This window comes from Solanum lycopersicum, chromosome 9 (assembly GCF_036512215.1).
Source record: "Solanum lycopersicum chromosome 9, SLM_r2.1".
In the NCBI taxonomy this organism is placed as follows: Eukaryota; Viridiplantae; Streptophyta; class Magnoliopsida; order Solanales; family Solanaceae; genus Solanum; species Solanum lycopersicum.
The window spans coordinates 31,499,874-31,514,169 of NC_090808.1; the positions used below are offsets into that span (position 1 = coordinate 31,499,874).

A 14,296-nucleotide genomic window follows, 5' to 3' on the forward strand; every position below is an offset into this window, starting at 1 on the left:
CTCAGTCCAATAGCCCAATTTCTGAAAGGCATATCTCTCTCATATGACATCGAAAATCAGAAAACTCGGCGCCGTTAGAAAGATCTTCCCAAGGGATTTCCATCCGCATAAAGAACTGGCCCTAAATCCTCTTGAGCTAGAAGTTATGGCCATTTGAAAATGACCAAAACTCACTTTTTACACTTACGAAATTTTCCAAATTTTTCCTATTCTTTCCAAAAATAACTATTCTTGGTTTCTTGGTTTAATCCTAGCTATTTCTGATGACGAGATATTACAGCTACATCTACTGACCTTAACACTCAAGAAATTTTAATTCCTTGGTAAAAATACCTCTCTGAGAAGAAAGATTTGAGTCTTAGTTCAAAAATTTGTTGGGGTGTTACAATAGTAACAAATACTTAGAACAATAATTTTGCTTTACATAAACAACAAAGTTAAAAGCATGTATTCAAAAATAACAATCAATAATATAAGTATAAATTAATGACCGTAAAAATACATACTAAGATCTGTAACAATAAAATGATTTAGAATCGAAAAAATTGAGCCCACTGAATGCACAATGTCCCCTTAAGGAAATTATTCTCCTCTAGTAGCCGAGGTTTAAAGGAATAAATCATCTCATGATAGAATGATTCTATTCACCTATATATCAATACAAAAACAATAGTGTCAATGAGTCATTCGACGGGAGCAAAGTACATAAATGTTTAATTGTAAGAAGAAGAAAAAAAAGAAGTTTAAAATTTTCATTGTTTTAAAATGGAGAAAATGGTCTAACCCCCCACCCCCACCCTCCCCCTCCAACCTATACTTTAAATCCCAACTACACACTCCAACTTTACGGGTGTCCTATTACCCCCTGAACATTTTATTTCTTTATTTAAACACACAGGAGTGTTGACCTATCATAGAAGGTGAGAACACCTCCTGTAGTCACATTAGAAGGTGAGAACACCTCCTCTAGTCACATTAGAAGGTGAGAACACCTTATATTTTGACCAAAAATTTCTCTTTATCTAATGGTATCTTCCCCACCATTAAATAAGCCATTGTTTCTTGTTCCCCTCCATTAATCATTGTTCCCTTTTTAAAAATTTCACGATTTTCTATCAAAAATAGGTAGGTTTTAATTGTTTATGTTCCTTTCTACTTTAAATCTTGAATTTAGGATTTATAATCTGCTCTAATTTCTTATTTAGGTCTCTAATTTGAATTTGAATTTTTCTCGAAGTTCATCAAAAATGAAAAATGAAAACTTGAATAAGATTTATGTGGATGAATAAGACCGAATGCTCAACGTTATAGTGAGATGCAAACATGGAATTTCGCTGAATTTGCAAATTTCCTGGTCAAAATTAAACCAGGGAAGAAGATTATAGTCTTGCTCATGCTATGGTACATGTGCTTTTACTTGTATTCTTACTTCACTTTATATTGCACGATGCTAATGTACTATTTCTGGATTATTTTCCCTCTAAAAATTGCAATTTTTTTCTATGGAGGGAAAGAAGAAGTGGATCCAAGATAAAGTTTTATCCTTCTAAGATTGGTGAACAAAATCAATGAGGTGGAGCAAAAATTATAGACTAAAAAGGTTCATATAGACAACTTGAGCAACTCTAATTTGTTATTGGAGAGGAGGATCAATAGAAGGTGGAAATGGAGTAGGTTCTATAAGAAGATACTTTTATGTATTTTGATTATTGTTGTTGCTATGTTCATAAGCAACCAATCCATTCACCCGCGGGAGTATACAATGACAATGTCGGGGCATGAGTGCCTGATCGTGAGACTACCTGTTGAACGTCCGATGGCACCTTGCTCCGACCTGAGCTATGCAACAACGAGATCTCCCTTGGTCCTTGCCGTATGTGCTTGACAGTCCCCCATAAGACGCTCACTTGGGGATATTTGATTTTGAATTCTCTTTGATTTGTATTAGTGTTATCTTTAATTAGAGTTTTCAGTGTGTGTGACAATATATGATGTCAATTGAATCTTGTACGAATATGCAACACTTCATCTGTAAACTGAACAACAAATAAACCTAGTCATTTATTCATACTTCAACATAGAAAACACAACACCATTTGTAAAACATATAACCAAAACAACATTATTTTTATAGTCTATTGAACCAACGCAACACCATATGTGAACACACTTGAATAGCCAATACAATTTGAAAGACAACACACAACTACACACAACATCACCTTTCATTCATAATGCATCACATAAGCAAAATTTACCAAAATAAAGTCATATTCATAAGGCCTCACATAAGGCAAAATTTACCAAAATAAAGTCATATTTAGAAGGCCTCACATAAGACAACATTTATCAACAAACAAAACCCAAAATAGTAGGCATGTAATGCAATAGTTAGCATGTCTCCATTAACTTAAAAGTGCTTAAATAGATCTAACATCACTGCAATTTCCATGGCATATTTGATTGTAAAGAAGTGTCATTTTGACTTGGATTATTTGAACAACTTCCCATTGTCTTCTTTCTTTGCTTCTCTCTAAGCTCATGAAGTTTGATTATTCAGATTGTTGCTTTACCATTACATTCCAGCTTAGTTATATTACGTGGTGTATAACCAATGCCACCAGTTACATCAGATGATCTTGTCTGTTTTTCTTGTCAAGTAAAGTAGATCTTACTACTTGGCATGCCAAACTATAGTAAAATTTAGGATTATAATTCAATATTTGAGTTGTTTAAATAAACAAAATAGTGTAAGATATATAAAAGACTAACATTCATGACTTTAAAGCCAATCGCAACTTGGAACACACCCATTCCCATTACTCTTGGTCTTTTCTCTAGAGATGTGTTTCCTTTACCCCTACCTCTTCCCCTTGTAGTAGCACCAACTACTGAAGATGATGCATGATAAGTAGGAGGAGCAAAAGAGGATGCAGGAAAATCAACAGGTGCAATAGGTAAGGGAGGTGCACTAGGTGCTACTGATGATGTTTTTATGGTCTTCCTCTTCCTCTTTTTAGTGGAGGCTGTTGATGGAGTTTTTTATATACAAATAAGAGAAAAAGTAAGTCATAAATTAAGAAAAAGTAAAATCAATTCTAATATTACCTTTGGTTTGCCTCTTCCCCTGCCTGAACCTTTTTGTTTTGCCCTTACTGTAATGCAGTAGGTGATGGTGCACTATGTCTTGTTGATGACTCAACACATTCTCTTTGAGGAGACACTCTCTTGTTATTAGGGGTGTGCACTATTTGGTGTGCGCGTCTGTACTTAATTATGGACATACTCTATCCTAAGGGCAATCCAAAAATGGAATAGTACTTAAAACGTAGTATTATTGTAGCAATATGAACATAATACTAAGACGAACATAAATACAATATAGTAGCATTAGATTCTCTATAAACATAATACTAAGACGAACACATATACAACATAATACCAACTTCTTGAACATAATGCTAATAAAAACATAAATACAACACTCCATGAATATAATTAAGACGAACATAAATACAAAATTACAGACTTAGACGAGAAAGGAAAAAGCCTAATTTTATGGAAAATGTGGTATGTATGGTGTAAATGAACACCTAACACTATAATCGTAAGCCACACATGAGATCTCACAGAATGTTGCTCTTACTTTCATGAAATAGTAGAAATCCTAAGGGATAATGCACAAACTCGAAATGAGGGATAAAGAACTAACCTTTTACTAAATCAGTTGAAAAACTACAAAATCAAGTTGAAAATACACAGCAAAATCCTTTGATCATCTCCATAAATGCATATGCAAATGGAGAAGGAGAAGAAAGGAGAAAGGATAATTTTTTGATCTTTTACGTTTTTAGGAGGGAAATGGGGAAAAACAAGAAGCGGGAATTGAAGAGGTGGGGGACCCAGCGCGTGCAATCACGTTGGACAAGTTATTTAGTTTATGTCTTGAGGTCAGCACTCATGTTTCTATTAATTAGAGAAATAAAATGTTCACCGGGTAATATGACACCGTGAAGTATGGAGTGTGTAATTGGAATTTTGGCTTTCGGGTATAGGTTGAAGGGTTTTTAGACCATTCTCTTTTTAAATGAGAGAAATTTGCTCTATTTATAAACAACAAAGGGCAGTGTGTACAAATGGTTATAATGTATTATTGGAAAAATTCACAACTCTTTGCAAAAGTTACAACCATTCGAAATGATTACAACTTTCATAAAAATCACCATTTTTCATTAAAGTCTCAACTCTTCATAAAAGTTGCAACTTTTCATAGAAGTCACAACTTTTCATGAAAGAGGAAGACTAATTTTGAAAATAAAATAAATTAAAAGGGAATTTTTGTTTGTGGTGAAGCCATGTAGGCGAGTCTAGGTACTATTTTATACTAAAAAGTAAATTCATTTTCACTAAGTTGTATTAATTTAATTGACAATGATTTAAAAATAATTTTTTCAGAACTCAATTGAAAACACGTAGAAATTGTATTATTTTTTTATTGAACCCTTTTTTATTTACAATCTTAAATATTAATTTAGTTGTTTTAGAGAAATTATCTTAATAAATAATGTTATATCACTTTTACAACATATAAAAATCAAGGAAAATGGTGTGATTTATCCATGAACTTTATGTTTTGGAGCTGATATACCCCTCATTTAAAATTTGGCTCATATATGTCCCTATCGTTATAGAATGACTCATATACGCCCTTTTACTTAACAGATTAATATTTAATAAATTGAAAATTCATTTTTTTAAATTTTATTTTAAGAAAATCCCATGTGGCATTTAAAATATCCCACCTTCCACCATACCCACCCGACCCAATACCCACTCCAATTAACCCAACTCATTTCATTTCGTTGTTTCCACTTTCCATGATCAAATGAAACAAAAATTAAAAAAATGTGAGAGTTCCGCTGAGCACTAAACTGGAGTCAGTTGGTCTCAAAATTGTTAACTTATGACGGAATTAGAATTTTTCACAAATTTCTTTGAAGTTGTTAGATAGCTTAAATGATGACATAGATTTAATTGGAGTCAATCTCGGAGATAAAATATCAATGGTTTTATCGCCGAGCTCTTGATAAATGAGAAGCAATTCTACAATCCGAGTGATTCTTGAAATATGATTTTAGCTCTGACGTGAAATGTCAAAGAGTCATTGATGATTCTAACTCATTTTTTTAATGTTTCAAACATGTTCATTTCATTACTAAATGATACAGAAGTTGATCAATCCATTACATAAAGCCTAATAAGATTCATCAAAAGTTGTCATATACCTTTATTGTTTTTGTCTCATAAATTATCATTGGTTTCAATAGTGGATCTTCTTCATTCCCGATCTCAAGATCGTAGAGATCATTAGGTCCTAATAAAACATTTGACTTTTGTTTACGTTGAGGTGGGAATATGAAATGGAATGGGTGAAGTTAATTTGAGTGGGTGGGTTTATTTTGTTTCTAATAGGGTCGGGTGGGTATAGTGGAAGGTTGAGTATTTTAAAGAGGAAATCTTACATATAGCCACTCAAAAATAGCTTAAGTACTCTCCATAGCTATAGTTTGATAATTACAATTCGTAGCAACATGTTATAGGGAGGAGTGAGGAGAGTGAGACTGAGATAGAGAGAGGAGAGCCAGAGGGCAAAGAATGGAAGAGAGATGAACTGTATATGTATACCGATTAGATAATTGTATATTATACATATGTATTTGTATATATGACAAGCGAGATTGGGAGAAAGAAAAGAGGCGAGAGAGATTGGGAAAGGGAGGAGAGAGGTGAGAAAGAGAGGGCAGAGAGTGGGAAAGAGGTGAATTGTATGTTTATATTGGTTAAATAATTGTAATATTATACATATAAATTTGTATATATGGCAAGCAAGATTGGAAAAGTGAGGAGAAAAGTGAAATTAGGATAGGGAGGAGAGGTGAGCGAGACCGGGTAGAGAGAGAGAGAGAGGTGAATTGTATATTTAGTTAGATAATTGTATATTGTACATTCTAATGAATTATACACACAAATGTGGCTAACTATACAATCTCGAAGTCAGCCCAAGTAATTAATGTATAATGTTAGTCGCGAGTGGTAATTATATGAGACTATAGCTGTGATGAGTAATTAAGTAGTATAAGTTTGCTTAACCGCGTAATTTTTTCTATGTCACGTGTCATTTTCTTAAAGTAAAGCTAAAAAAGAATTTTTTTTAATTAAATACTAATATATTAGTTAAAAAGACATATATGAGTCATTTCTATAACATGTCTAAAATATTTTTTACTTGCTGTCCCAAGACTTTTTTTATTTTTTTAAAATTATTTATATGATATTCGATACACTAATAGAAATCGTGCATACCTAACACAGAATGAGAAAAACGTAAAAAAATTAAGGATTAAATGGGGTAGAATTTTTATTTTTTAAAATATAAAATAATGTCAATTTTTTTTTGGGGGGGGGGGGGGGGGAGTTGGTAGATTGGGTAAGAAAAATAATATAATTTTTGTATGTATAGTAATATTTTAATATATAAATTTTAATTAATATTAGTAATTTATTATTTAACAAGATGAAATATTTTATCTATGTGAAATGTCATATGTCAAAGGTTTTTAAAATAAAAGAGAATGCATTACGCACACCTCTGAGGTGTGTTTTTCAAATTAAAAAGTGATACTTTAGATATGATTGCAATGGGATTTTGAAAATGAGTCCATGTTAACACTAGGCAATCCCCATTACATTCCAAATGTGGAGGTCTTCATTTTAGACAAAGCAGGCAGACAGTTCACTTGTTTTTGTTAAAAGTGAAAAGTAAGAGTAACGTAGAGGTTAAGAGGAAATCGCATGCATTTCTTGTCCAACTCTGACTGATCCAAAGATACAAGTAACCCCCAGTATATAACCTGTGTTAAAAAGATTTATCTTTCTAAATAGAAGCTACACAACATAAACTAGAAAGTTCAATCCCATCCTCTTCTGTCTTCGTACACAAGTGAAAACAAATAACTTGTACAGTTCCTCTTTCCCTTTCACCTACACCAAGAGTTCAGTAGACTCGAAAGTGGGCAACGGCAAATGAATATTTGGTTTTAACCAATTATCTCTGCAACGGTAGTAATGCTGGTCATTGCTAAAACTTCAACATGTTCATTGTTTATAGTCACATAAGAACGGACTACATTCAAAAGGCCCTCCATCATAAACTATCTAGCCAGCCAAACATCAAAATTATGCATCCACGTCACTGATTGGACTCCAAGCACCTCTACAAGTTGTGCTCTTTAATACTTTTGGGAGATATCCAGCATGTCCGTACAATACATGTTTTATCCCAAATGCTATATAGGCTTACTGTTTCTCAACTTCTCTAACTGATGATTGTTCATACATGGTTGATTCCAAATGAGACTTGCTGTTTCTCAACTTCCTCACTGATGACTGTTCGATTGAAGCAAGCTAGAAACTCTTTATTTCCTTCAGCTCCCTTCAAAGGAGATTCAATCCAACCTTTGCATTGAAATCCATGGTTTTGTACCCCATTTATGATCCTCTCAATCACCTGCACAGCCGTAATACTTAGCATCTCGTGACAATGAGGAACTTCCGTAATAAGCAAGAGATGTGACCAAGTAAAAAAAAATTGTTTTCAGTTATCTTTCTTGCTAAAAGTTTTGGTATACCAAACACAAAAGGTAGTTTGATGATGGGAAATAGGGATGGGGGTGTTGAAGAAATAACAATAAAACCAAGTGAGATACCAGCATCCCCAAATTTCCCTTGAGAAGGTTACCGTGAAAATATCAACTTCATTGCAGCTCACAGAGCAAAAATTCTTGGTACCTCCTTTGATGGAAAAAAACTAGCCGAGAACTGATAACTCAACCCAAATTGACTTCTCCAAGAGTTCAGCCTAAGGCACATTCCGAGCACAACAAGCAGACTGATAACATGCTTCTAAGACCTAGTCTATTCCATGAGCACAAATAGGTAAAATCAAATCGAATGCTGCTATTTGTGTGTAATCCATCCAGCTTTTGGTTTTGCTCAGTGGTTTTCCTATCCTATCTGAGTTGACAGAAACTCCGTTCTCTTTATCCAAATCCTTAATCTAGTCAGAGTTCTAACTTTCTTTCACCCATTAACAGTTGGCATCTATCCGATTCATAGAAAAACTAAAGTCAGGTACAAATGAAAAAATGTCTCTGAGATCTATTCACCCTTCCTCCTGTATTATATGCAGCCATGAACGTGACATTATGGGACTCAGCCAGGGAAGAACAGAATTATGCTACTAGATTGATTATATCAAGTTGAAATATAAGTAGGGTGTTAAATGGGTGGGTTGGTTGAAATTGAGAATATTAAAATGGGTTGAAATAGAAGTCGGGTTGGGTCTTGACCCACCCAAGTTTACTTTGGGCTCAAATGGGCTAAAAAACGGATTGGGTCTTGACCCGCCCAATTCGACCTGATTAATCTCAATAATTTAATATATTGATATTTAACTTTTATAATCACAATTTGAATTTTAACTCAAGAATTTTTTTTAAAAAAAAATAACAAATGGATAGATAAACCCAAAAGATGTTAAATATATAATAATTCATACCTTAAATATAGGAACGAATCTTAATAAAAAGTTTTAAAACGGGTTGAAATTGGAGATTGAATTGGGCTCAATTGAGGATTCTCTTCAAATGGGTTATGCTTGAATGGGTTGAGATTGAATCCAATTCAAATTATCTTGAGCCAAACCTTAAAATTCTGGACGGGTTGGGCAGTTTACCTATGTTTGGGTTCATTTTTGACACTCCTAAATATAAGTATCTTTACTCCCTCCATATCCTAATGTATGTGACGCATTTTGGCTGGCAATGGAAATTAAAAAAGATTTTTTTAAACTTATGTATTATAACAAGTAGTCCCTATGTCCTAGTTTATATGACTCACTTTCCTTTTTATTCAGTCAATAAAAAGAATGACACATTTCTATCATAAATAACAATTTAACTTTAAAATATCCATTTTACCGGAAATGAAATGATGTATAGGCACACAAATATCTCACTTATTTTAGACCACAAGTATCTAAAGTTGTACTTTCTTTCTCCAAAACTTCGTACCAAGTCAAACTCATAAAATGGAACAGAGGGAGTAATAGTTATTTGTGCGGCAATAAATCATCTAACTAAGGGTAAAATGAAAAGTTCAAAGTTAAATAATTTCTAAATATAGTAAGGTATCATTCTTTTCGATACATACTAAATAAGGAAAGTGCATCACAAATGGGGACAAAGGGCATATTCATAAACACAAAAGGTAGTTAGATGATGGGAAATAGGGATGGAAGTGTTGAAGAAATAACAGTAAAACCAAGTGAGATAGCAGCATCCCCAAATTTCCCTTGAGAAGGTTACCGTGAAAATATTAACTTCATCGCAGCTCACAGAGCAAAAATTCTTGGTACCTCCTTTGATGGAAAAAAAACTCTAACCGAGAACTGATAACTCAACCCAAATTGACTTCTCCAAGAGTTCAGCCTAAGGCACATTCCGAGCACAACAAGCAGACTGATAACATGCCTGTAAGACCTAGTCTATTGCATGAGCGCAAATAGGTAAAATCAAATCGAATGCTGCTATTTGTGTGTAATCCATCCAGCTCTTTGTTTTGCTCGGTGGTTTTCCTATCCTATCTGAGTTGACAAAAATTCCGTTCTCTTTATCCAAATCCTTAATCTAGTCAGAGTTCTAACTTTCTTTCACCCATTAACAGTTGGCATCTATCCGATTCATAGAAAAACTAAAGCCAGGTACAAATGAAAAAATGTCTCTGAGATCTATTCACCCTTCCTCCTGTATTATATGCAGCCATGAACGTGACATTATGGGACTCAGCCAGGGAAGAACAGAATTATGCTACTAGATTGATTATATCAAGTTGAAATATAAGTAGGGGTGTTAAATGGGTGGGTTGGTTGAAATTGAGAATATTAAAATGGGTTGAAATAGAAGTCGGGTTGGGTCTTGACCCACCCAAGTTTACTTTGGGTTCAAATGGGCTAAAAAACGGATTGGGTCTTGACCCGCCCAATTCGACCTGATTAATCTCAATAATTTAATATATTGATATTTAACTTTTATAATCACAATTTGAATTTTAACTCAAGAATTTTTTTTTAAAAAAAAATAACAAATGGATAGATAAACCCAAAAGATGTTAAATATATAATAATTCATACCTTAAATATAGGAACGAATCTTAATAAAAAGTTTTAAAACGGGTTGAAATTGGAGATTGAATTGGGCTCAATTGAGGATTCTCTTCAAATGGGTTATGCTTGAATGGGTTGAGATTGAATCCAATTCAAATTATCTTGAGCCAAACCTTAAAATTCTGGACGGGTTGGGCAGTTTACCTATGTTTGGGTTCATTTTTGACACCCCTAAATATAAGTATCTTTACTCCCTCCATATCCCAATGTATGTGACGCATTTTGGCTGGCAATGGAAATAAAAGAAGATTTTTTTAAACTTATGTATTATAACAAGTAATCCCTATTATAACAAGTAGTCCCTATGTCCTAGTTTATATGACTCACTTTCCTTTTTATTCAGTCAATAAAAAGAATGACACATTTCTATAGTAAGTAACAATTTAACTTTAAAATATCCATTTTACCGGTAATGAAATGATGTATAGCCACACAAATATCTCACTTATTTTAGACCACAAGTTTCTAAGGTCGTACTTTATTTCTTAAACTTCGTACCAAGTCAAACCCATATAAAATGGAACAGAGGGAGTAATAGTTATTTGTGCGGAAATAAATCATCTCACTAAGGGTAAAATGAAAAGTTCAAAGTTAAATAATTTCTAAATATAGCAAGGTATCATTCTTTTCGATACATACTAAATAAGGAAAGTGCATCACAAATGGGGACAAAGGGCATATTCATAATCACTTTATTAACAGATTATATTTCATATAAGAAACAAAATCAATAGAGCGCTAGATGAAAGTTGAGCAATCTAACTAGTTACTTCCCTTTGATTGACCTACTTATTTAGCCAAGGGGATTCATATTACTATTATCAATTCAAATAATTTATGGTTGGCTTGGTTGGACTAACAAGGAAGCATATTTTTGCCATAAATACAAGCATTTGTTTTAAATAGCATCATGTTAAGATAAAAGACATTAGGAGAATAAATCAACAAGAAAATGAGAGATCTTAACATACCCCCTCCGTTTCAAAAAGGATGGTCTAGTTTGACTTAGAACAGAATTTAAGAAAAAAAAGAAGACTTTTTAATCTTGTGGTTCTAAATTAAAGTTATGTCAAATGTACCAAAATGCCCTTTAATCTTGTGGTCTTAAACATCTCATGTGTAAAGTTAAAGTTAAATTGTTGCCAAAAAAGGAAAGGGGTCAATCTTTTTAAAACTGACTAAAAAGGAAATAGGGTCATTCTTCTTTAAACTGAGGGAGTATTTAACATTCAAGTAAACAAATATGACCAATGCACCCATAGAATTTTTCACAAATTAATGTAGCTGCTAATCTAAATTGTTGTCCAAAAAAACATTATAGCATGGATTCAAATGTCATTTCTTGCTAAAGGATTTTTTTACTTTCCCACTAACCGAATGTTTTCTTCCCTTTTCATACTTTTCGACTGATTACAAAAGTTGGACAGACTATCAATTGTGTTCAATGTGTAATGTTAAAGTTAAATTGTTGCCAAAAAAGGAAAGGGGTCAATCTTTTTAAAACTGACTAAAAAGGAAATAGGGTCATTCTTCTTTAAACTGAGGGAGTATTTAACATTGAAGTAAACAATATGACCAATGCACCCATAGAATTTTTCACAAATTAATGTAGCTACTAATCTAAATTGTTGTCCAAAAAACCATTATAGCATGGATTCAAATGTCATTTCTTGCTAAAGGATTTTTTTACTTTCCCACTAACCAAATGTTTTCTTCCCTTTTCATACCTTTCGACTGATTACAAAAGTTGGACAGACTATCAATTGTGTTCAATGTAGCCCATTGTCCCTCCTCAAAATAGCCAAGATACTAATATCATTTAACAGAAGTCTTAATAACCAGCTTTTTTTTCAAGAAGAATAAATCCAAAAAAAAGTCTTAATAATCAGCTTTTGAGTAGATTATATAAAGAATCAAAAGAAAATAAATGAAAAGGCTGGGAAATGCTTACCTCTTGATGGACCAAGGGATCCCTTACAATTCCACCTCCTCCAACCTAACATGTTTATATAAGTCTACATCAAAAATACATAATTATATTGAGAAACAAGATAACTCTTAAAAACACAGTAAAACTCAATGCCTCTTGGAAGCAATACCAACACAAGATTCGAGCGACTTCAGGCAAGTGCAAGTGACTGAGCTATCAGTGGAATATCTACAACTATTCATTTGATTGAATTAACAGCTATGTTGCTCAGACTCTCCAAAAAAGCCTGCCACACCTGTGTCAGATCCTTCAAAATGCAGTACTTATGGAGGATCTGAAATGCAATCTATGAGATTTCTAAAGAGTCCAAGCAACAAGATCAACAGTAGGCTTGAGAGACATATTGACTAAGCCGGTCCTTATAACCTATGTTTCCATACATAGAATCCTTCACATGCAAAATTAATCACAAAATTAACATAGAGAACATCCTTAAGAGCAGAATGAAAGCCAAGACATCTAGAAAGAAGTACTAACACAAGACTAGATACGAACAGGCAAATGATTAAGCTTCTTTGATCTGACTGAGGCATTACTTGGCTTAAAGGACATTGATAAGGTGATGCTTATACCCTATCTTTCCATATGCAGAATCCTTCACATCCACACACATACAAGAGTACTAAGAAGATCGTATTGCACTTGCTAGGAGTGACTAAACTCAATTTAAGATCACTGAGAAAACTTCAATTATGATGAAACATCAGTAAAATTGGTTCATTTATCAAGTCAAAGTACTTTATCGAGTCTAGTCCACTCAAACTTCCCCCTTCTAGTATATTTATTGCAGATCGATAAATTATTACACTTTTAGATGAAGTCATGACCAATTCAACATTGTATCAAAGGAAGCAAAGATCTTACATTGATATCTCACTGCCACCATCAACGATGATATTTCTTACATGCTTGGTCCAAGAAAAGAATCAAATCAGCGGATAAGTGATCAAGGTCGTCTTGTAGATTTAATATAAATAGATAAAAGTGTCATTTCTCTAATAGATTAAGTTTTTAGATGAAGTGGTCATGCAATTAACCTGCAATTAACCAACGTTAAATGATTGCTCTGCTTAGAAGGGTGACGGATGGGAGCAGTGAGGTATGAAATTACTTAGATAGAAGCATCTCAGCTTTCATCACCAGAGACACAACATCAAAGGTAATGTAAAACATGAAAAAGATGGTCACCAACGATGTCCATCAGAGGTGTAAAAACATGAACTTGCATGGATACACCAACCTCAGACTTGATCAATTTACCTCTCTAAGCAAAGCAAATAAGAGCTTTGAAATTTAAAATGTTGGTAATAAGTAACACTTCTATTTATTTACTAGTCTATAGGTATGTATGTTACACATGTACTCTTTATTAACGAGCACAAAATTTTCAAAATCATATAAATATTATAAAAAAACATGGTTGAGTTATCGAATAGAAGTTGAAGAGTAAATTTTTGGAATATTGTTTCCACCACATAAATATATAACAAAATCTTGTCTCTTGGTACAAGTATTTGCTTTTTCATGGAACTAGAAGCACATATTTACTGGTTCTCTTAGTTGCTTAATTACTATAGAAAACTGTATGCTTCAATTTTTTGTGAAGGCAATTAGGAGAATGTTGCACCTGTAAATTTCTATGAGATTTTTTGGCAAGGAGGAGCTTATTGGCTTTCACTTACTGTAATTTTTGAAGGATATAATTATTTTGCATAGTCCGAATAAAGAAAGGATTTACATAAGGAAAGTTCTAAATTTTGTTAAAGGTTGTTGGTCGAACTCTTCAAAATGTTGACACGAGCGTATTGGATATTCAAAGTCAAAAGCAGTGCATTTTTTGAAGAATAATGTTGGAGAGTCTGAGCAACATAAGGTTAAAGGCCTAAATATTAGGGCTTCCTACATTACTCAAGTAAGCAAACAGTTAGCAGATAACAGGAATTAGGCCTAAATATTAGGGATTCCTACGTTTTTGTCATTAGATGACAATTTCGCTGTTACACATATTTGGAATTAGAATGAAT

General features: G+C 33.2%; 1 protein-coding gene across 17 annotated transcripts in view; it reads right to left on the reverse strand.

Annotated features, from left to right (window-relative positions):
* The window catches only part of LOC101262851 (uncharacterized), a 44,308-nt gene that overhangs the window by 11,726 nt on the left and 18,286 nt on the right, over window positions 1-14,296 (reverse strand). For 3 of the 17 annotated variants that reach the window (XM_004246947.5, XM_069288739.1, XM_026032739.2), the window contains 2 exons: window positions 12,234-12,278; window positions 6,838-7,567 (listed from right to left, as the gene is read on the reverse strand). In XM_004246947.5, the coding sequence (XP_004246995.1) occupies window positions 7,391-7,567; window positions 12,234-12,278 (222 nt within the window). In that variant the 3' untranslated portion in view covers window positions 6,838-7,390. Of the gene's footprint in view, window positions 1-1,936; window positions 2,037-3,108; window positions 3,288-6,837; window positions 7,568-12,233; window positions 12,298-12,486; window positions 12,661-13,136; window positions 13,181-14,296 lie in introns of those variants that run through there. The other 14 variants (XR_003248065.2, XM_069288737.1, XM_026032734.2 and 11 more) reach the window with 11 other exon arrangements.